General features: G+C 52.1%; 1 protein-coding gene across 1 annotated transcript in view; it reads right to left on the bottom strand.

Moving 5' to 3' along the window:
- carm1l (coactivator-associated arginine methyltransferase 1, like) overlaps nucleotides 1-22808 on the bottom strand; it is a 109392-nt gene that overhangs the window by 71294 nt on the left and 15290 nt on the right. The window contains exon 2 of the mRNA XM_060841044.1: nucleotides 493-618. Coding sequence (XP_060697027.1) covers nucleotides 493-618 — 126 coding nt within the window. The remainder of the gene's footprint in view (nucleotides 1-492; nucleotides 619-22808) is intronic.

The raw sequence follows: 22808 nt of genomic DNA, 5'->3' as shown, positions 1-22808 counted from the left end.
GAAGCTAGCTTCTAGGAGTGACATCTTCATTGACGTCACTCAAACATCTCCCAGACCACACCACAGGCAGCGCCAGGTTTGTGACCCTGAGTTTGGTCTACCATAAGATTGGAACCATGAAGGTCATGGGGAGGCGATGGCCTAGAGTTGTTATCCAGAGACTATTAATCCTGAGACTCCTCTGGGGACCTGCGTTCAAATCTCACCATGGCATAATGGTGGAATTTAATAAAAATTAAGAGTTCTATGATGACCATGAATCTCTTGTTGGAAACTCCCATCTGGTTCATTAATGTTCTTTAGGAAAGGAAACTGCTGTCCTGACCTGGTCTGGCCTCAGCAACGTGGTTGCTCTCTGGGATGGACAATGAATGCTAGCGATGCCCTCATCCCATGAATGACTATTTATTACAAAAAAAAACCCATATTGCTCTGTAAGTGTGACATCCATTGCAGAGTATCGTCAGATTGAGCCCCGAATCACATTCTTACCGTTTATTGATTGAAACTGAAGCAGCACACTGCTGTATCCCACAGTGATGAGAAAGGCCTGTTTCCCCACCCGGCAGCTTTCTGTCTCACGGTTCATGGAGCATTTGAACACACAAACTCCATTTCCTGCAAGAGAAAGAAATCTTATTTCAGTTCACATCCTTGGTAGTTATAGGCTGACCTGAATCAATCTGCATCCTCAATTTCTTAGGGACGTCTGAAACACACGAGGACGTGAGAAAACGTGAGTAAAGCATCTGTGAAGCTTTTATGTATAATTCTGGATTTATTTATATGTTGGAACTATCATTTCATGCACGCAGAAATATGATACACATTTCTTGGTAACTGATTTACTTACAGAACCAAAATATTATTATTTCTTCCAAGAAATTGATCAGTAAGGCTTATGTAGCAGTTTTTATGAAGAGGCATGTCATACCAGTGTTACAGGAGAAGAAGCTGAATCTGTAGGGACGACTCAGTAGAGACCTTTAAGATTAAGTGAGGGCTGGACAAGCCATACATAGAGATGTTCTGGGAGGGAGATCGAAACTCGACCAAACCTCTCTCTGGAACATGACACTTCTGCTGTTTAAGTCGGCTCTGGAAGCAGAATGGCTGCCTTGTGGTCTTAGTTTCTATGATGAACATGTAGTGTTATTGTAAAACTACACCAGATTGCCATCTTAACTTGAGTTACACCCAGCCCTGTTCCAAGAATGCCTTTCTATACACATTCCTGGTGAAGGGTTTCGTCCCGAAACATCGACTCTCCTGCTCCTCAGATGCTGCCTGACCGGATGTGCTTTTCCAGCTCCACACTCTCGAATCTGACTCTCCAGTATCAGCAGTCCTCACTTTCACCATGTCCTTCTACACAGCCAAATAAACTAAGGAAGGTCCTTTATCGTGATGGTAATGGAAAACCGAGGGAGCTACTGATCTAACGAAGTAAGAAATGGTGGATCAACATAATTCTGTTCATGTTAATGGCTCACAGACCCATGTGGATGCCGACGTATGAATTGTCTGAAACTGTCTCCATTCAACACTGTGATGGTGTCACAAAACATGATGCATGGTGTTCGGAGTGTGGACACGGTGACGGTTTTCGGATTGTGGACACGGTGACGGTGTTCGGATTGTGGACATGGTGACGGTGTTCGGATTGCGGGGACGGTGACGGTGTTCGGATTGTGGACACGGTGACGGTGGTCGGATTGCGGGGACGGTGACGGTGATCGGATTGTGGGGACGGTGACGGTGATCGGATTGTGGACACGGTGACGGTGTTCGGATTGCGGGGACGGTGACGGTGTTCGGATTGCGGGGACGGTGACGGTGTTCGGATTGTGGACACGGTGACGAAGTTCGGATTGCGGAGACGGTGACGGTGTTCGGATTGCGGACACGGTGACGGTGTTCGGATTGCGGGGACGGTGACGGTGTTCGGATTGCGGAGACGGCGACGGTGTTCGGATTGCGGACACGGTGACGGTGTTCGGATTGCGGACACGGTGACGGTGTTCGGATTGCGGAGACGGTGACGGTGTTCGGATTGTGGACACGGTGACGGTGTTCGGATTGCGGGGACGGTGACGGTGTTCGGATTGCGGAGACGGTGACGGTGTTCGGATTGTGGAGACGGTGACGGTGTTCGGATTGTGGGGACGGTGACGGTGTTCGGATTGTGGACACAGTGACGGTGTTCAGATTGCGGGGACGGTGACGGTGTTCGGATTGCGGGGACGGTGACGGTGTTCGGATTGCGGAGACGGTGACGGTGTTCGGATTGCGGGGACGGTGACGGTGTTCGGATTGTGGACACGGTGACGGTGTTCGGATTGCGGAGACGGTGACGGTGTTCGGATTGCGGGGACGGTGACGGTGTTCGGATTGCGGACACGGTGACGGTGTTCGGATTGCGGGGACGGTGACGGTGTTCGGATTGCGGAGACGGTGACGGTGTTCGGATTGTGGGGACGGTGACGGTGTTCGGATTGCGGAGACGGTGACGGTGTTCGGATTGCGGGGACGGTGACGGTGTTCGGATTGCGGACACGGTGACGGTGTTCGGATCGTGGGGACGGTGACGGTGTTCGGATTGTGGACACGGTGACGGTGTTCGGATTGCGGGGACGGTGACGGTGTTCGTATTGCGGGGACGGTGACGGTGTTCGGATTGCGGGGACGGTGACGGTGTTCGGATTGCGGACACGGTGACGGTGTTCGGATTGCGGACACGGTGACGGTGTTCGGATTGCGGACACGGTGACGGTGTTCGGATTGCGGGGACGGTGACGGTGTTCGGATTGTGGACACGGTGACGGTGTTCGGATTGCGGGGACGGTGACGGTGTTCGGATTGCGGGGACGGTGACGGTGTTCGGATTGCGGGGACGGTGACGGTGTTCGGATTGTGGAGACGGTGACGGTGTTCGGATTGTGGGGACGGGGACGGTGTTCGGATTGTGGACACGGTGACGGTGTTCGGATTGTGGGGACGGTGACGGTGTTCGGATTGCGGACACGGTGACGGAGTTCGGATTGCGGGGACGGTGACGGTGTTCAGATTGCGGACACGGTGACGGTGTTCGGATTGCGGAGACGGTGACGGTGTTCGGATTGCGGGGACGGTGACGGTGCTCGGATTGCGGAGACGGTGACGGTGTTCGGATTGCGGGGACGGCGACGGTGTTCGGATTGTGGACACGGTGACGGTGTTCGGATTGTGGGGACGGTGACGGTGTTCGGATTGTGGACACGGTGACGGTGTTCGGATTGAGGACACGGTGATGGTGTTCGGAATGCGGGGACAGTGACGGTGTTCGGATCGTGGGGACGGTGACGGTGTTCGGATTGCGGGGACGGTGACGGTGTTCGGATTGTGGACACGGTGACGGTGTTTGGATTGCGGGGACGGTGACGGTGTTCGGATCGCGGGGACGGTGACGGTGTTCGGATTGCGGGGACGGTGACCGTGTTCGGATTGCGGGGACGGTGACGGTGTTCGGATTGTGGACACGGTGACGGTGTTCGGATTGCGGGGACGGTGACGGTGTTCGGATTGTGGAGACAGTGACGGTGTTCGGATTGTGGACACGGTGATGGTGTTCGGATTGTGGACACGGTGACGGTGTTCAGATTGCGGAGACGGTGACGGTGTTCGGATTGCGGAGACGGTGACGGTGTTCGGATTGTGGACACGGTGACGGTGTTCGGATTGTGGACACAGTGACGGTGTTCGGATTGCGGGGACGGTGACGGTGTTCGGATTGTGGGGACGGTGACGGTGTTCGGATTGTGGGGACGGTGACGGTGTTCGGATTGTGGACACAGTGACGGTGTTTGGATTGCGGAGACGGTGACGGTGTTCGGATTGCGGGGACGGTGACGGTGTTCGGATTGTGGAGACGGTGACGGTGTTTGGATTGCGGAGACGGTGACGGTGTTCGGATTGCGGGGACGGTGACGGTGTTCGGATTGTGGACACGGTGACGGTGTTCGGATTGCGGGGACGGTGACGGTGTTCGGATTGTGGACACGGTGACGGTGTTCGGATTGCGGGGACGGTGACGGTGTTCGGATTGTGGACACGGTGACGGTGTTCGGATTGCGGGGACGGTGACGGTGTTCGGATTGTGGGGACGGTGACGGTGTTCGGATTGTGGGGACGGTGACGGTGTTCGGATTGCGGAGACGGTGATGGTGTTCGCATGGTGGACACGGTGACGGTGTTCAGATTGTGGACACGGTGACGGTGTTCGGATTGCGGGGACGGTGACGGTGTTCGGATTGTGGAGACGGTGACGGTGTTCGGATTGTGGACACGGTGACGGTGTTCGGATTGCGGGGACTGTGACGGTGTTCGGATTGTGGGGACGGTGACGGTGTTCGGATTGCGGGGACGGTGACGGTGTTCGGATTGTGGGGACGGTGACGGTGTTCGGATTGTGGGGACGGTGACGGTGTTCGGATTGCGGGGACGGTGACGGTGTTCGGATTGCGGGGACGGTGACGGTGTTCGGATTGCGGGGACGGTGACGGTGTTCGGATTGCGGAGACGGTGACGGTGTTCGGATTGCGGGGACGGTGACGGTGTTCGGATTGTGGACACGGTGACGGTGTTCGGATTGCGGGGACGGTGACGGTGTTCGGATTGCGGGGACGGTGACGGTGTTCGGATTGCGGGGACGGTGATGGTGTTCGGATTGTGGACACGGTGACGGTGTTCGGAATGTGGGGACGGTGACGGTGTTCGGATTGTGGACACGGTGACGGTGTTCGGATTGCGGGGACGGTGACGGTGTTCGGATTGTGGGGACGGTGACGGTGTTCGGATTGTGGGGAGGGTGACGGTGTTCGGATTGTGGGGACGGTGACGGTGTTCGGATTGAGGACACGGTGACGGTGTTCGGATTGCGGGGACGGTGACGGTGTTCGGATTGCGGGGACGGTGACAGTGTTCGGATTGTGGACACGGTGACGGTGTTCGGATTGCGGAGACGGTGACGGTGTTCGGATTGCGGGGACGGTGACGGTGTTCGGATTGTGGACACGGTGACGGTGTTCGGATTGCGGGGACGGTGACGGTGTTCGGATTGCGGACACGGTGACGGTGTTCGGATTGCGGAGACGGTGACGGTGTTCGGATTGCGGGGACGGTGACGTTGTTCGGATTGTGGACACGGTGGCGGTGTTCGGATTGTGGACACGGTGACGGTGTTCGGATTGCGGGGACGGTGACGGTGTTCGGATTGAGGGGACGGTGACGGTGTTCGGATTGCGGGGACGGTGACGGTGTTCGGATTGTGGAGACGGTGACGGTGTTCGGATTGCGGGGACGGTGACGGTGTTCGGATTGTGGGGACGGTGACGGTGTTCGGATTGCGGGGGCGGTGACGGTGTTCGGATTGCGGGGACGGTGACGGTGCTCGGATTGCGGAGACGGTGACGGTGTTCGGATTGCGGGGACGGTGACGGTGCTCGGATTGCGGAGACGGTGACGGTGTTCGGATTGCGGGGACGGTGACGGTGTTCGGATTGCGGGGACGGTGACGGTGTTCGGATTGTGGGGTCGGTGACGGTGTTCGGATTGTGGACACGGTGACGGTGTTCGGATTGTGGGGATGGCGACGGTGTTCGGATTGCGGGGACGGCGACGGTGTTCGGATTGTGGGGACGGTGACGGTGTTCGGATTGTGGGGACGGTTACGGTGTTCGGATTGCGGGGACGGTGACGGTGTTCGGATTGTGGACACGGTGACGGTGTTCGGATTGCGGGGACGGTGACGGTGTTCGGATTGCGGGGACGGTGACGGTGTTCGGATTGTGGGGACGGTGACGGTGTTCGGATTGTGGGGACGGTGACGGTGATCGGATTGTGGACACGGTGACGGTGTTCGGATTGCGGGGACGGCGACGGTGTTTGGATTGCGGGGACGGTGACGGTGTTCGGATTGCGGGGACGGTGACGGTGTTCGGATTGCGGAGACGGTGACGGTATTCGGATTGCGGGGACGGTGACGGTGTTCGGATTGCGGGGACGGTGACGGTGTTCGGATTGTGGACACGGTGACGGTGTTCGGATTGCGGGGACGGTGACGGTGTTCGGATTGCGGGGACGGTGACGGTGCTCGGATTGTGGACACGGTGACGGTGTTCGGATTGCGGGAACGGTGACGGTGTTCGGATTGCGGGGACGGTGACGGTGTTCGGATTGTGGGGACGGTGACGGTGTTCGGATTGCGGGGACGGTGACGGTGTTCGGATTGCGGGGACGGTGACGGTGTTCGGATTGTGGACACGGTGACGGTGTTCGGATTGCGGGGACGGCGACGGTGTTCGGATTGCGGGGACGGTGACGGTGTTCGGATTGCGGGGACGGTGACGGTGTTCGGATTGCGGGGACGGTGACGGTATTCGGATTGCGGGGACGGTGACGGTGTTCGGATTGTGGACACGGTGACGGTGTTCAGATTGCGGGCACGGTGACGGTGTTCGGATTGTGGACACGGTGACGGTGTTCGGATTGCGGGGACGGTGACGGTGTTCGGATTGTGGACACGGTGACGGTGTTCGGATTGCGGGGACGGTGACGGTGTTCGGATTGTGGACACGGTGACGGTGTTCGGATTGCGGGGACGGTGACGGTGTTCGGATTGCGGAGACGGTGACGGTGTTCGGATTACGGGGACGGTGACGGTGTTCGGATTGTGGACACGGTGACGGTGTTCGGACTGCGGGGACGGTGACGGTGTTCGGATTGCGGGGAAGGTGACGGTGTTCGGATTGTGGACACGGTGATGGTGTTCGGATTGCGGGGATGGTGACGGTGTTCGGATTGTGGACACGGTGACGGTGTTCGGATTGCAGGGACGGTGACGGTGTTCGGATTGCGGGGACGGTGACGGTGCTCGGATTGCGGAGACGGTGACGGTGTTCGGATTGCGGAGACGGTGACGGTGTTCGGATTGCGGGGACGGTGACGGTGTTCGGATCGCGGGGACGGTGACGGGGTTCGGATTGTGGACACGGTGACGGTGTTCGGATTGTGGGGACGGCGACGGTGTTCGGATTGTGGGGACGGCGACGGTGTTCGGATTGTGGGGATGGTGACGGTGTTCGGATTGCGGGGACGGTGACGGTGCTCGGATTGCGGAGACGGTGACGGTGTTCGGATTGCGGGGACGGTGACGGTGTTCGGATTGCGGGGACGGTGACGGTGTTCGGATTGTGGGGTCGGTGATGGTGTTCGGATTGTGGACACGGTGACGGTGTTCGGATTGTGGGGACGGCGACGGTGTTCGGATTGCGGCGACGGTGACGGTGTTCGGATTGCGGAGACGGTGACGGTGTTCGGATTGCGGGGACGGTGACGGTGTTCGGATTGCGGAGACGGTGACGGTATTCGGATTGCGGGGACGGTGACGGTGTTCGGATTGCGGGGACGGTGACGGTGTTCGGATTGTGGGGACGGTGACGGTGTTCGGATTGTGGACACGGTGACGGTGTTCGGATTGCGGGGACGGTGACGGTGTTCGGATTGCGGGGACGGTGACGGTGCTCGGATTGCGGAGACGGTGACGGTGTTCGGATTGCGGGGACGGTGACGGTGCTCGGATTGCGGAGACGGTGACGGTGTTCGGATTGCGGGGACGGTGACGGTGTTCGGATTGCGGGGACGGTGACGGTGTTCGGATTGTGGGGTCGGTGACGGTGTTCGGATTGTGGACACGGTGACGGTGTTCGGAGTGCGGGGACGGCGACGGTGTTCGGATTGCGAGGACGGCGACGGTGTTCGGATTGTGGGGACGGTGACGGTGTTCGGATTGCGGGGACGGTTACGGTGTTCGGATTGCGGGGACGGTGACGGTGTTCGGATTGCGGGGACGGTGACGGTGTTCGGATTGTGGGGACGGTGACGGTGTTCGGATTGTGGACACGGTGACGGTGTTCGGATTGCGGGGACGGCGACGGTGTTCGGATTGCGGGGACGGTGACGGTGTTCGGATTGCGGGGACGGTGACGGTGTTCGGATTGCGGAGACGGTGACGGTGTTCGGATTGCGGGGATGGTGACGGTGTTCGGATTGCGGGAACGGTGACGGTGTTCGGATTGCGGGGACGGTGACGGTGTTCGGATTGTGGGGACGGTGACGGTGTTCGGATTGTGGGGACGGTGACGGTGTTCGGATTGTGGACACGGTGACGGTGTTCGGACTGCGGGGACGGTGACGGTGTTCGGATTGCGGGGAAGGTGACGGTGTTCGGATTGCGGGGACGGTGACGGTGTTCGGATTGCGGGGACGGTGATGGTGTTCGGATTGCGGGGATGGTGACGGTGTTCGGATTGCGGACACGGTGACGGTGTTCGGATTGCAGGGACGGTGACGGTGTTCGGATTGCGGGGACGGTGACGGTGCTCGGATTGCGGAGACGGTGACGGTGTTCGGATTGCGGAGACGGTGACGGTGTTCGGATTGCGGGGACGGTGACGGTGTTCGGATCGCGGGGACGGTGACGGGGTTCGGATTGTGGACACGGTGACGGTGTTCGGATTGTGGGGACGGCGACGGTGTTCGGATTGTGGGGACGGCGACGGTGTTCGGATTGTGGGGATGGTGACGGTGTTCGGATTGCGGGGATGGTGACGGTGTTCGGATTGCGGGGACGGTGACGGTGCTCGGATTGCGGAGACGGTGACGGTGTTCGGATTGCGGGGACGGTGACGGTGTTCGGATTGCGGGGACGGTGACGGTGTTCGGATTGTGGGGTCGGTGATGGTGTTCGGATTGTGGACACGGTGACGGTGTTCGGATTGTGGGGACGGCGACGGTGTTCGGATTGCGGGGACGGTGACGGTGTTCGGATTGCGGGGACGGTGACGGTGTTCGGATTGCGGGGACGGTGACGGTGATCGGATTGCGGAGACGGTGACGGAGTTCGGATTGCGGAGACGGTGACGGTGTTCGGATTGCGGAGACGGTGACGGTGTTCGGATTGTGGATACGGTGACGGTGTTCGGATTGTGGGGACGGTGACGGTGTTCGGATTGTGGACACGGTGACGGTGTTCGGATTGTGGGGACGGTGACGGTGTTCGGATTGTGGAGACGGTGACGGTGTTCGGATTGCGGGGACGGTGACGGTGTTCGGATTGCGGGGACGGTGACGGTGTTCGGATTGCGGGGACGGTGACGGTGTCGGATTACGGGGACGGTGACGGTGTTCGGATTGCGGGGACGGTGACGGTGTTCCGCTTGTGGGGACGGTGACGGTGTTCGGATTGTGGACACGGTGACGGTGTTCGGATTGCGGGGACGGTGACGGTGTTCGGATTGTGGACACGGTGACGGTGTTCGGATTGAGGGGACGGTGACGGTGTTCGGATTGCGGAGACGGTGACGGTGTTCGGATTGTGGAGACGGTGACGGTGTTCGGATTGCGGGGACGGTGACGGTGTTCGGATTGCGGACACGGTGACGGTGTTCGGATTGCGGGGACGGTGACGGTGTTCGGATTGTGGACACGGTGACGGTGTTCGGATTGCGGGGACGGTGACGGTGTTCGGATTGTGGACACGGTGACGGTGTTTGGATTGTGGGGACGGTGACGGTGTTCGGATTGCGGGGACGGTGACGGTGTTCGGATTGCGGGGACGGTGACGGTGTTCGGATTGTGGACACGGTGACGGTGTTCAGATTGCGGAGACGGTGACGGTGTTCGGATTGTGGGGACGGTGACGGTGTTCGGATTGCGGACACGGTGACGGTGTTCGGATTGTGGACACGGTGACGGTGTTCGGATTGCGGAGACGGTGACGGTGTTCGGATTGTGGAGACGGTGACGGTGTTCGTTGTGCGGAGACGGTGACGGTGTTCGGATTGCGGGGACGGTGACGGTGTTCCGCTTGTGGGGACGGTGACGGTGTTCGGATTGTGGACACGGTGACGGTGTTCGGATTGTGGAGACGGTGACGGTGTTCGGATTGAGGGGACGGTGACGGTGTTCGGATTGTGGGGACGGTGACGGTGTTCGGATTGTGGACACGGTGACGGTGTTCGGATTGCGGGGACGGTGACGGTGTTCGGATTGCGGGGACGGTGACGGTGTTCGGATTGCGGAGACGGTGACGGAGTTCGGATTGCGGAGACGGTGACGGTGTTCGGATTGTGGATACGGTGACGGTGTTCGGATTGTGGGGACGGTGACGGTGTTCGGATTGTGGACACGGTGACGGTGTTCGGATTGTGGGGACGGTGACGGTGTTCGGATTGTGGAGACGGTGACGGTGTTCGGATTGTGGACACGGTGACGGTGTTCGGATTGCGGGGACGGTGACGGTGTTCGGATTGCGGGGACGGTGACGGTGTCGGATTACGGGGACGGTGACGGTGTTCGGATTGCGGGGACGGTGACGGTGTTCGGATTGCGGGGACGGTGACGGTGTTCGGATTGTGGACACGGTGACGGTGTTCGGATTGCGGGGACGGTGACGGTGTTCGGATTGTGGACACGGTGACGGTGTTCGGATTGAGGGGACGGTGACGGTGTTCGGATTGCGGAGACGGTGACGGTGTTCGGATTGTGGAGACGGTGACGGTGTTCGGATTGCGGGGACGGTGACGGTGTTCGGATTGTGGACACGGTGACGGTGTTCGGATTGCGGGGACGGTGACGGTGTTCGGATTGTGGACACGGTGACGGTGTTCGGATTGCGGGGACGGTGACGGTGTTCGGATTGTGGACACGGTGACGGTGTTCGGATTGTGGGGACGGTGACGGTGTTCGGATTGCGGGGACGGTGACGGTGTTCGGATTGCGGGGACGGTGACGGTGTTCGGATTGCGGACACGGTGACGGTGTTCAGATTGCGGAGACGGTGACGGTGTTCGGATTGTGGGGACGGTGACGGTGTTCGGATTGTGGACACGGTGACGGTGTTCGGATTGTGGGGACGGTGACGGTGTTCGGATTGTGGAGACGGTGACGGTGTTCGGATTGTGGACACGGTGACGGTGTTCGGATTGCGGGGACGGTGACGGTGTTCGGATTGTGGACACGGTGACGGTGTTCGGATTGCGGGGACGGTGACGGTGTTCGGATTGCGGGGACGGTGACGGTGTTCGGATTGTGGACACGGTGACGGTGTTCGGATTGTGGGGACGGTGACGGTGTTCGGATTGTGGACACGGTGACGGTGTTCGGATTGCGGGTACGGTGACGGTGTTTGGATTGTGGGGACGGTGACGGTGTTCGGATTGCGGGGACGGTGACGGTGTTCGGATTGCGGGGACGGTGACGGTGTTCGGATTGTGGACACGGTGACGGTGTTCGGATTGCGGAGACGGTGACGGTGTTCGGATTGAGGGGACGGTGACGGTGTTCGGATTGTGGGGACGGTGACGGTGTTCGGATTGTGGACACGGTGACGGTGTTCGGATTGTGGGGACGGTGACGGTGTTCGGATTGTGGACACGGTGACGGTGTTCGGATTGCGGGGACGGTGACGGTGTTCGGATTGTGGAGACGGTGACGGTGTTCGGATTGCGGGGACGGTGACGGTGTTCGGATTGTGGGGACGGTGACGGTGTTCGGATTGTGGACACGGTGACGGTGTTCGGATTGCGGGGACGGTGACGGTGTTCGGATTGTGGAGACGGTGACGGTGTTCGGATTGTGGACACGGTGACGGTGTTCGGATTGCGGGGACGGTGACGGTGTTCGGATTGTGGGGACGGTGACGGTGTTCGGATTGTGGGGACGGTGACGGTGTTCGGATTGTGGAGACGGTGACGGTGTTCGGATTGTGGACACGGTGACGGTGTTCGGATTGTGGACACGGTGACGGTGTTCGGATTGCGGGGACGGTGACGGTGTTCGGATTGTGGACACGGTGACGGTGTTCGGATTGCGGGGACGGTGACGGTGTTCGGATTGTGGACACGGTGACGGTGTTCGGATTGCGGGGACGGTGACGGTGTTCGGATTGCGGGGACGGTGACGGTGTTCGGATTGTGGACACGGTGACGGTGTTCGGATTGTGGAGACGGTGACGGTGTTCGGATTGCGGGGACGGTGACGGTGTTCGGATTGTGGGGACGGTGACGGTGTTCGGATTGCGGACACGGTGACGGTGTTCGGATTGTGGACACGGTGACGGTGTTCGGATTGCGGGGACGGTGACGGTGTTCGGATTGTGGACACGGTGACGGTGTTCGGATGGTGCTCAGTATTATTCCTTCTCCCTGTGCTCAGTATTATTTCTGTATCCATGCTTAGTATTTTTTCTGCTCCCCATGCTCAGTATTAATCCTGCTCCCTGTGCTCAGTATTATTCCTGAATCTGTGCTCAGTATTATTCCTGCTCCCTCTGCACAGTATTATTCCAACTCCTTGTGCTCAGTATTATGCCGGTATCTCTGCCCAATATTATTCCTATTCTATGTGTTCTGTATTATTCCTGTGTCAGTACTCAATATTATTCCTGTATCTGTGCTCAGCATTATTCCTATTCCCTGTACTCAGTATTCTTCTTGTATCTGTTCTCAGCATTATTCCTGCTCCCCGTGCTCAGTATTATTCCTGTTCCTTGTGATCAGTATTATTCTGGTATCTGTGCTCACTATTATTCATGTATCTGTGCTCAGCATTATTCCTGCTCCCCGTGCTCAGTATTATTCCTGTTCCCTGTGCTCGGTATTATTCCTGCTCCATTGCTCAGTATTATTCCTGTATCTGTGCTCAATATTATTCCTGTATCTGTGCTCAGCATTATTCCATTATCTGTGCTCAGCATTATTCCTGCTCCCCGTGCTCGGTATCATTCCTGCTCCCTGTGCTCAGAATTATTCCTGCTCCCTGTGTTCAGCATTATTCCTGTATTCCCACTCCCTGTCTTCAGTATTACTTTATCTATGCTCAGTATTATTCCTGTATCTGTGCTCAGTATTATTCTTGCTCCCTGTGCTCAGCATTATTCCGGTATCTCTGCTCTGTATTATTCCTGCTCCCTATGCTCCGCATTATTCCAGTATCTGTGCTCAATATTATTCTTGCTCCCCATGCTCAGTATTATTCTTGCTCCCTGTGCTCAGTATTATTCTTGCTCTCTGTGCTCAGTATTATTCCTGCTCACCGTGCTCAGTCTTATTCCGGTATCTGTGCTCAATATTATTACTGCTCCCTGTGATCAGTATTATTCCTATATCTGTGCTCAATATTATTCCTGCCTCCTGGGCTCAGTATTATTCCTGTATCTGTGCTCAGCATTATTCTGGTGTCTGTGCTCAATATTATTCCTGCTCCCTGTACTCAGTATTATTCCAGCTCCCTGTGCTCAGTATTATTCCTGTATCTGTGCTCAGAATTATTCCTGATCCCCGTGCTCTGTATTATTCCTGCTCCTTGCGCTCAGTATTATTTCTGTATGCATGCCTGGTATTGTTATTCCTGCTCCCTGTGCTCAGACTTATTCCCGTATCTGTGCTCAGTAATATTCCTGTATACATGTTCAGCATTATTCCTATTCCCTGTGCTCAGTATTATTTCTGTATCGCTGCTCAATATTAATCTTGTTCCCTGTGCTCAGTATTATCCCTGTATCCATGCTCAGTATTATTCCACCTCCCTGTGCTCAGCATTATTACAGTATCTGTGCTCAGTATTATTCCTGTTCCCTGTGCTCAGTATTTCCTATGTATCCATGCTCAGTATTATTCCTGAACCCATGCTCAGCATTATTCCTGCACTCTGTGCTCAGTATAATTACTGCTCCCTGTGCTCAATATTATTTCTGCTCCCTGTGCTCAGCATTATTCCAGTATCTGTACTCAGTATTATGCCTGCTCCCTGTGCACAGCATTATTACTACTCCTGTGGTCAGCAGCATTCCTGTACCCATGCTTAGTATTATTCCTGTATCTGTGCTCAGTATTATTCCTGTACATATGCTCACTAGTATTCCTGTATCTGTGGTCAGTATTATTCCTGTACATATGCTCACTAGTATTCCTGCATCTATGCTCAGTATTATTCTTGCTCCCTGCGCCCAGTATTATTAATGTATCTCTGCTCAGCATTATTCCTGTATCTGTGCTCAGTATCATTCCTGAACCTATGCTGAGTAGTATTCCTGCTCCCTGTGCTCAGTATTATTCCTGTATCTGTGCTCAGTACTTTTCCTGTATCCGTGCTCAGAATTATTCCTGCTCCCTTTGCTCAGCATTATTCCTGCTCCCTGTCCTCAGTATTATTCTTGTACCCCTGCTCACGAGTATTCCTGCATCTGTGCTCAGTATTATTACTGCTCCCTGTGCTCAGTATTATTCCTGTATCTGTGCTCAGTATTATTACTGCTCCCTATGCTCAGAATTATTCCTGTATCTGTGCTCAGTACTATTCCTGCTCCCTGTGCTCAGTATTAGTCCCGTATCTGTGCTCAGTATTATTCCTGCATTGGTGCTCAGTATTATTCTTGCTCCCTGTGCCCAGTATTATTAATGTACCTGTGCTCAGCGTTATTCCTGTATCTGTGCTCAGTATCATTCCTGTACCTGTGCTGAGTAGTATTCCTGTTCCCTGTGCTCAGTATTATTCCTGTATCTGTGCTCAGTAGTATTCCTGTTCCCTGTGCTCAGTATTATTCCTGTATCTGTGCTCAGTAGTATTCCTGTTCCCTGTGCTCAGTATTATTCCTGTATCTGTGCTCAGTAGTATTCCTGTTCCCTGTGCTCAGTATTATTCCTGTATCTGTGCTCAGTAGTATTCCTGTTCCCTGTGCTCAGTATTATTCCCGTATCTGTGCTCAGTACTTTTCCTGAATCCGTGCTCAATATTTTTCCTGTATCCGTACTCAGAATTATTCTTGCACCCTGTGCTCTGTATTATTCCTGTATCAGTGTTCAGTATTATTCCTGCTCCTTATGCTCAGAATTATTCCTGTATCTGTGCTCAGTATTATTCCTGCTCCCTGTGCTCAGTATTAGTCCTGTATCTGTGCTCAGTATTATTCCTGCATCTGTGCTCAGTATTATTCTTGCTCCCTGTGCCCAGTATTATTAATGTACCTCTGCTCAGCATTATTCCTGTATCTGTGCTCAGTATCATTCCTGTACCTGTGCTGAGTAGTATTCCTGTTCCCTGTGCTCAGTATTATTCCTGTAACTGTGCTCAGTATTTTTCCTGTATCTGTGCTCAGAATTATTCCTGCACCCTGTGCTCGGTATTATTCCTGTATCTGGTCTCAGTATTATTCCTGTATCTGTGCTCAGTATTATTCCTGCTCCCTTTGCTCAGCATTATTCCTGCTCCTTGTCCTCAGTATTATTCTTGTACCCCTGCTCACGAGTATTCCTGCATCTGTGCTCAGTATTATTCCTGTTCCCTGTGCTCAGTATTATTCCTGTATCTGTGCTCAGTATTATTCCTGCTCCCTATGCTCAGAATTATTCCTGCACACTGTGCTCAGTATTATTCCTGTGTCTGTGCTCAGTATTTTCCTGCTCTCTGTGATCAGAGTTATTCCTGTATCTGTGCTCAGTATTATTCCTGTTCCCTGTGCTCAGTATTATTCCTGTATCTGTGTTCAGTATTATTCCTGCTCCCTGTCCTCAGTATTATTCTTGTACCCCTGCTCACGAGTATTCCTGCATCTGTGCTCAGTATTATTGCAACTCCCTGTGCTCAGTATTATTCCTGTATCTGTGCTCAGTATTATTCCTGCTCCCTGCGCTCAGTATTTTTCCTGTACCTGTGCTCTGTATTATTCCGGTATCTATGCTCAGCATTATTCCTGTATCTGTGCTCAGTAGTATTTCTGTTCCCTGTGCTCAGTATTATTCCTGTATCTGTGCTCAGTAGTATTCCTGTTCCCTGTGCTCAGTATTATTCCTGTATCTGTGCTCAGTAGTATTCCTGTTCCCTGTGCTCAGTATTATTCCTGTATCTGTGCTCAGTATTTTTCCTGAATCCGTGCTCAGTATTTTTCCTGTATCCGTACTCAGAATTATTCTTGCACCCTGTGCTTTGTATTATTCCTGTATCAGTGTTCAGTATTATTCCTGCTCCCTATGCTCAGAATTATTCCTGTATCTGTGCTCAGTATTATTCCTGTATCTATGCTCAGTAATTTCCTGCTCTCGGTGATCAGAATTATTCCTGCATCTGTGCTCAGTATTTTCCTGCTCTCTGTGATCAGAATTATTCCTGTATCTGTGCTCAGTGTTATTCCTGTTCCCTGACATCAGTATTTTTCCTGTACCTGTGCTCAGTATTATTCCAGTATCTGTGCTCAGTATTATTCCTGTATCTGTGCTCAGTAGTATTCCTGTATCTGTGCTCAGTAGTATTCCTATTCCCTATGCTCAGTATTATTCCTTCTCCCCGTGCTCAGTATTATTCCAATATCTTTGCTCAGCATTAATCCTGTATCCATGCTCAGTAGTATTCCTGTATTTGAGCTCAGTATTATTTCTGCTCCCTGTGCTCAGTATTATTCCTGCTCCCTGTGCTCAGTATTATTCCTGTATCTGTTCTCAATATTATTCCTGCTGCCTGTGATCAGTATTATTCCTGTATCTGTGCTCAGTATTATTCCTGTATCTGAGCTCAGTATTATTTCTGCTCCCTGTGCTCAGTATTATTCCTGTCTTTGTGCTCAGTAGTATTCCTATTCCCCGTGCTCAGTATTATTCCTGCTCCTCTTGCTTAGTACCATTCCTGTTCCCTGTGCTCAGTATTATTTCTGTATCTGTGCTCAGTATTAATCCTGCTCCCTGTGCTCAGAATTATTCCTGTATCTGTGCCTAGTAGTATTCCTGTATCCATGCTCAGTATTATTCCTGTACCTGTGCTCAGTATTATTCTGGTACCTGTGCTCAGTATTATTCCTGCTCCCCGTGGTCAGTATTATTCCTGTAACCGTGCTCAGTATTATTCCTGCTCCTTATGCTCAGTATCATTCCTGTATCCATGCTCAGTATCATTACTGTTCTCTGTGCTCAGTATTATTCCTGTATCTGTGCTCAGTATTAATCCTGTTCCCTGTGCTCAGAATCATTCCTGTATCTGTGCTCAGTATTCTCCTGCTCCCTGTGCTCTGTATTATTCCTGTATCTGTGCTCTGTATTATTCCTGTATCTGTGCTCAGTATTAATCCTGATCCCTGTGCTCAGCATTATTCCTGTATCTGTGCTCAGTATTCTCCTGTTCCCTGTGCTCAGTATTATTTCTTTATCTGTGCTCAGTAGTATTCCTGTATCCATGCTCAATATTATTCCTGTACCTGTGCTCAGTATTATTCCGGTACCTGTGCTCAGTATTATTCCTGCTCCCCCCATGCTCAGTATTATTCCTTTATCAGTGCTCAGTATTATTCCTGTATCTGTGCTCATTATTATTCCTGCTCCCCATGCTCAGTATTCTTCCTGTATCTATGCTCAGTATTATTCCTGCTCCCTGTGCTCAGTATTATTCCTGTATCTGTGCTCAGTATTATTTTTGCTCCCTGTGCTCAGTATTATTCCTGTGTCCATGCTCAGTAATATTCCTGCTCGTTGTGCTCAGTATTATTCCTGTATCTGTGCTCAGTAGTATTCCTGTATCTGTGCTCAGCATTATTCCTCTTCCCTGTGCTCAGTATTATTCCTGTATCTGTGGTCAGTACTATTCCTGTATCTGTGCTCAGTATTATTCCTGTACCTCTGCTCAATATTATTCCTGCTGCCTGTGATCAGTATTATTCCTGTATTTGTGCTCAGTATTATTCCTGTATCTGTGTTCAGTATTATTCCTGTTCCCTGTGCTCAGTATTATTCCTGTATCTGTGCTCAGTATTATTCCTGTTCCTGTGCTCAGTATTATTCCTGTATCTGTGCTCAGTATTATTCCTGTTCCTTGTGCTCTGTATTATTCCTGTATCTGTGTTCAGTATTATTCCTGTTCCTGTGCTCAGTATTATTCCTGTATCTGTGCTCAGTATTATTCCTGTATCTGCGCTCAGTATTATTCCTGTTCCTGTGCTCAGTATTATTCCTGTTCCTGTGCTCAGTATTATTCCTATCTTCAAAGTGGCAGTTGGTAATGTGTGGAAAGTGCCGTTTGGGACTTGTATTTTATGAAGCTCATCACAGAACAGTAAGCCACAGCAATAATATCCTACATCCACAGAAGGCCTTGTTTATCTTTGGTACCAGTAATGCTGTTACTCAGCTCCTAATTGCATATTGTGCCAGAAAATTCATTTTGGAGTTTTTAAACCAACATCTTTGCCAGATACTTGGCAAACAGAGTAATTGCTTGTGAATCTGCTTTTACCAAGAGGGTTATCGAGAGAGACCCGTTCTCTGTCATGGTAAAAGGAGGGGTTTGCTTTCCTGAACTGTTCCCTGGTCTGGGTCGACCTGTTTGACCGACTTAGCTGAGCTAATCTGGTGATTGTCACGTTCCCTCATTCACAGGCAATGCACACAGCTCCCAGATCAGTGTGACAGCAGGGAGTCTCCTCTGCTTTCTCTGATACATGAGAACTCACCAAGGGAATTGGGTTAACAAACCATGCTTCAAGAGTTCAGCAGCCTGTTGTCAGACTCTATCCATCATCAAAATGCCTCTGCAGTAAAATAACATTGTGGCTGACTACTCAACACCACCTGCTGGTCCCTCGAGACTCACCATATGATGGAGTAAAGCTTCCTACACGCCTGGCAAACACATTATTTAACAATGATCAGAGTAACAGTTGAGCAGAATTTTTGAGAAAACAATACATTAATTACATAAGTTGCATGGGAAAATATTTAAAAACAAGGTACTGAAAATATCAATTATGTTGAACCTATAGCTGGACATGAACAACTGTTAACTAGATTTCCTACAGTATGGAAAAGGCCCTTCGGCCCAACCAGTCCACACTGACCCTCCGAAGAGTAACCCACCCAGACCCATTTCTCTCTGACTAATGCACCTAACACTATAGGCAATTTAGCATGGCCAATTCACCTAACCTGCACATCCTTGGACTGTGGGAGGAAACCAGAGGGAACCCATATAGACACGGGGAGAATGTGCAAACTCCACACAGACAGTTGCCTGAGGCTGGAATCAAACCCGGGACCCTGGTGCTGTGAGGCAGCAGCGCTAACCACTGAGCCACCATGCCGCCTGACTACTCAACACCATCTGCTTAACCCTCAAGACTCACCACATTAACTGGTAATTGAACTGAGTTCAACTACTCTCTTGGTAATACATATCAATATCTTCAGTTAATACATATCAATAAAGATGGTGGCATTGTGGTAATGTCACAGAACTCGTAACTCCAGGTTAATGCCTTGCAGACATTGGTCAAGTCTCACCATGGAAGCTGATGGGATTTACTTTCAATCATTTATGTCCAGAATTCAGAGGGCTTTTAGTGGTAGTGTCCCTACCACTGAGCCAGGAGACTTGGGTTCAAGTCCCTCCTGCTCCAGAGGCATGTAACGGTTGGGTTGATTAGAAAAATGCCCAACTCTGAAAGTGAAAGCTAGTCTCAGTAATGACTCTCTGAAACAATCATGCCTTTGTTGTAAAAAAAAACGACCTGGCTATTTGGGAGGGAAGAGTTGCTGACCAGGCCCAGGCTGGTCTACATGTGACTCCAGACATGTTACTGCCCTTAGAAATGGCCAAGGAGACCCCACACTTCAAGCGCAAATAGGAACCGGCAACCAAAGGCTTTGTCAGCAATGCTCCCTTCCCATCGAAGCATATATTGTTCAAAAACAGAACTTGTCGAAGCGCTTCTGCCCAGTGCAGTTATGCAGAGCAGAAAGATCCCAAATTGAAACATCTATGCTGTGGACAAAGAAACAAAATCAACAGCTGACTCACTAAGAATGGTTTAAGATAGTGCTGACTGAGCTGATCTCAGTTAAGAAAACATTAAATGCATTAATGTTAGGTTTTTAATTCTTTTTATTCATTGGATGAGGGTGTTGCTCACTAGGCTAGCATTTATTGTCCATCCTTAATCACCTCCGAGAACAGTTAAGAGTCAAGCACATTGACGTAGGTTTGGAGTCACATATAGGCCAGACCAGGTAAGGATGGGAGATTTCCTTCCCTAAAGGGGACTAGTGAACCAGACAGGTTTTCTCCCTCCAACAACTGGCAGTGGTTTCATGGTCAGTATTAGACATTTAAATCTGGATTTTTATTGAATTCAAATTCCACTAGCTGCCATGGTGAAATTCGAACCTGGCTCCCCAGAACATCTGAATCAAAAACAGGAGTTGCTGGGAAAGCTCAGATCTGGCAGCATCTGTGGAGAGAACCAAAATTGGAGGTGTCGTGGACAGCGAAGAGGGTTACCTCAGATTACAACAGGATCTTGACCAGATGGGCCAATGGGCTGAGAAGTGGCAGATGGAGTTTAATTCAGATAAATGCGAGGTGTTGCATTTTGGGAAAGCAAATCTTAGCAGGACTTATACACTTAATAGTAAGGTCATAGGGAGTGTTGCTGAACAAAGAGAACTTGGAGTGCAGGTTCATAGCTCCTTGAAAGTGGAATCACAGGTAGATCGCCCCCTCCCCCAAGTCCCTCCTCCCTACCTTTTATCTTAGCCTGCTTGACTACTCTCTCTCATTCCTGATGAAGGGCTTATGCTCGAAACGTCGAATTCCCTATTCCTGAGATGCTGCCTAACCTGCTGTGCTTTAACCAGCAACACATTTTCAGCTCACAGGTAGATAGGATTGTGAAGAAGGTGTTTGGTTATGCTTTCCTTTATTGGTCAGAGTATTGAGTACAGGAGTTGGGGGGTCATGTTGCGGCTGTACAGGACACTGGTTAGGCCACTGTTGGAATATTGTGTGCAATTCTGGTCTCCTTCCTATCGGAAGGATGTTGTGAAACTGTAAACGGTTCAGAAAGGATTTACAAGGATTTTGCCAGGGTTGGAGGTTTTGAGCTGTAGAGAGAGGTTGAATAGGGTGGGGCTGTTTTCCCTGGAGTGTCAGAGGCTGAGGGGTGACCTATTAAAATCGTGAGGGGCATGAATAGGGTAAATAGACAAGGTCTTTTTCCTGGGGTGGGGCAGTCCAGAACTCGAGGGCATCGGTTTAGGGTGAGAGGGGAAAGATATAAAAGAGACCTAAGGGGCAACTTTTTTCACACAGAGGGTGGTACGGGTATGGAATGAACTGCCAGAGGAAGTGGTGGAGGCTGGTACAATTGTAACATTTAAGAGTCATTTGGATGTATATATGAACAGGAAGGGTTTGGAGGGATATGGGCCGGGTGCTGGCAGGTGGGACTAGATTGAGTTGGGATATCTGGTCGGCATGGCCGGGATGGACCGAAGGGTCTGTTTCCGTGTTGTACGTCTCTAAGACTCTATAAATCAGAATTAACATTTCGGGTCCTGAATTCTGAGGGTCACTTGACCTGAAACATTAATCCTGATTTCTCTCCACAGTTGCTGCCAGACCTGCTGAGCGTTTCCAGCAATGTCCGTTTTTGTTTTTGATTTACAACATCTGACGGTTTTTTTTGTTTGGTTTTGTTCGGAACATCACTTGGGTTTCTGGACAAACAATCAAGTGATAAAGCCACTGGGCCATTGGCTCCATGTCCCTGAATGGGGGAAGAGTAGCTGTCCTGTTTGTGTCTATTGTTGACCTGATTGGAAGTAGCATTATGTGAACATTGGGTCAGGACAGGATTCCCTTCCAGCTGAGTAACTCTCGGCACTCACACAGGAAGAGTGAGCACTGGATAAAGTGGGACTCACTCCTCATTAAACCATAACTATGCAAGGAATCATCGCAGGGGAAAACTGGAATGGAGACAGATAAATGAAATCATTGATGAGAATGTTTGGACAGGAATCCTCCAGTCCCTGTACGGTCTGCTGGGATGTGGGAGATCCAGGAAAATAGCAGGAAGCTGCCCTCGGACTCCTGCCTAATGTAGCCCTTCCACCCAAGACGGTTCCAGCAGTGAGACCGGGTGAGAATGAGAAGCTGCCAAATGAAAGGAGACGGACAATTAAAATGAAGGTAGGGCCTGGGAATGGTGCTTTCCCCAGGCAGTCGGCATCTTGAGGGAGCTAACCACTCCACATGGGGAGGTGGCTGGATTCCTGTAGGCAGCCTCCCTTCTTCCAATGAGAGGGACATTGGAGCATATAGCCTCCACCTCCAAACAGGGAGTAGCCACAATGGAAAGGCCAGCCCATGGTCCCCAATGGACTGCCTTTTGGGCCCTGTCTCCTTGGCCCCCTCTCTGAGGGAGCTTATGTCTTGAGGTGTCTTCTTAATCTTCAACTAACGTCAGCAGTGACCTTTGATATTGTTCCTCTCCTAAAGAACTGTTTCCAGTTCCAAACGACTATGTATGACGCGAGTCAAAATGGTTACTGGCAGCTTATTATTCAACTACAGGAGACATAAAAACCAAATAAAATCCTTTTCTCACCAACTGTGAGGTAAACAGTAATGAGAAACGTGCGTGGTTTCACACCCCACTCAGACCTAGTTTGCTAATTCACCTGTTCCAAGATGTTATCACACACCTATGGAGAAGGTGGCACATCTGGTCCGGGGGTAGGGTCACTCCCTCTGCACCACAAGATACCTGCACTGGTCTCAGTACTGTACTAACTGGGTCACCTCCACTCTCACTAACAGTTTCATGACTTGCTTGGTTATAGGAGAATATTTCACTTTGAACACATTAACAGGTAAAGGATACAAACTCACAGATTTTAATCAGTGTGAAGCAGCTCCAAATATAAACTTGATAAATTCTACGGTCAAACTAAAGA

The sequence above is a fragment of the Hemiscyllium ocellatum genome, chromosome 2, assembly GCF_020745735.1.
Source record: "Hemiscyllium ocellatum isolate sHemOce1 chromosome 2, sHemOce1.pat.X.cur, whole genome shotgun sequence".
In the NCBI taxonomy this organism is placed as follows: domain Eukaryota; kingdom Metazoa; phylum Chordata; class Chondrichthyes; order Orectolobiformes; family Hemiscylliidae; genus Hemiscyllium; species Hemiscyllium ocellatum.
The sequence above is the reverse complement of the archived record's forward strand: the minus strand, read 5'-3'. Positions and strand labels throughout refer to the sequence as shown.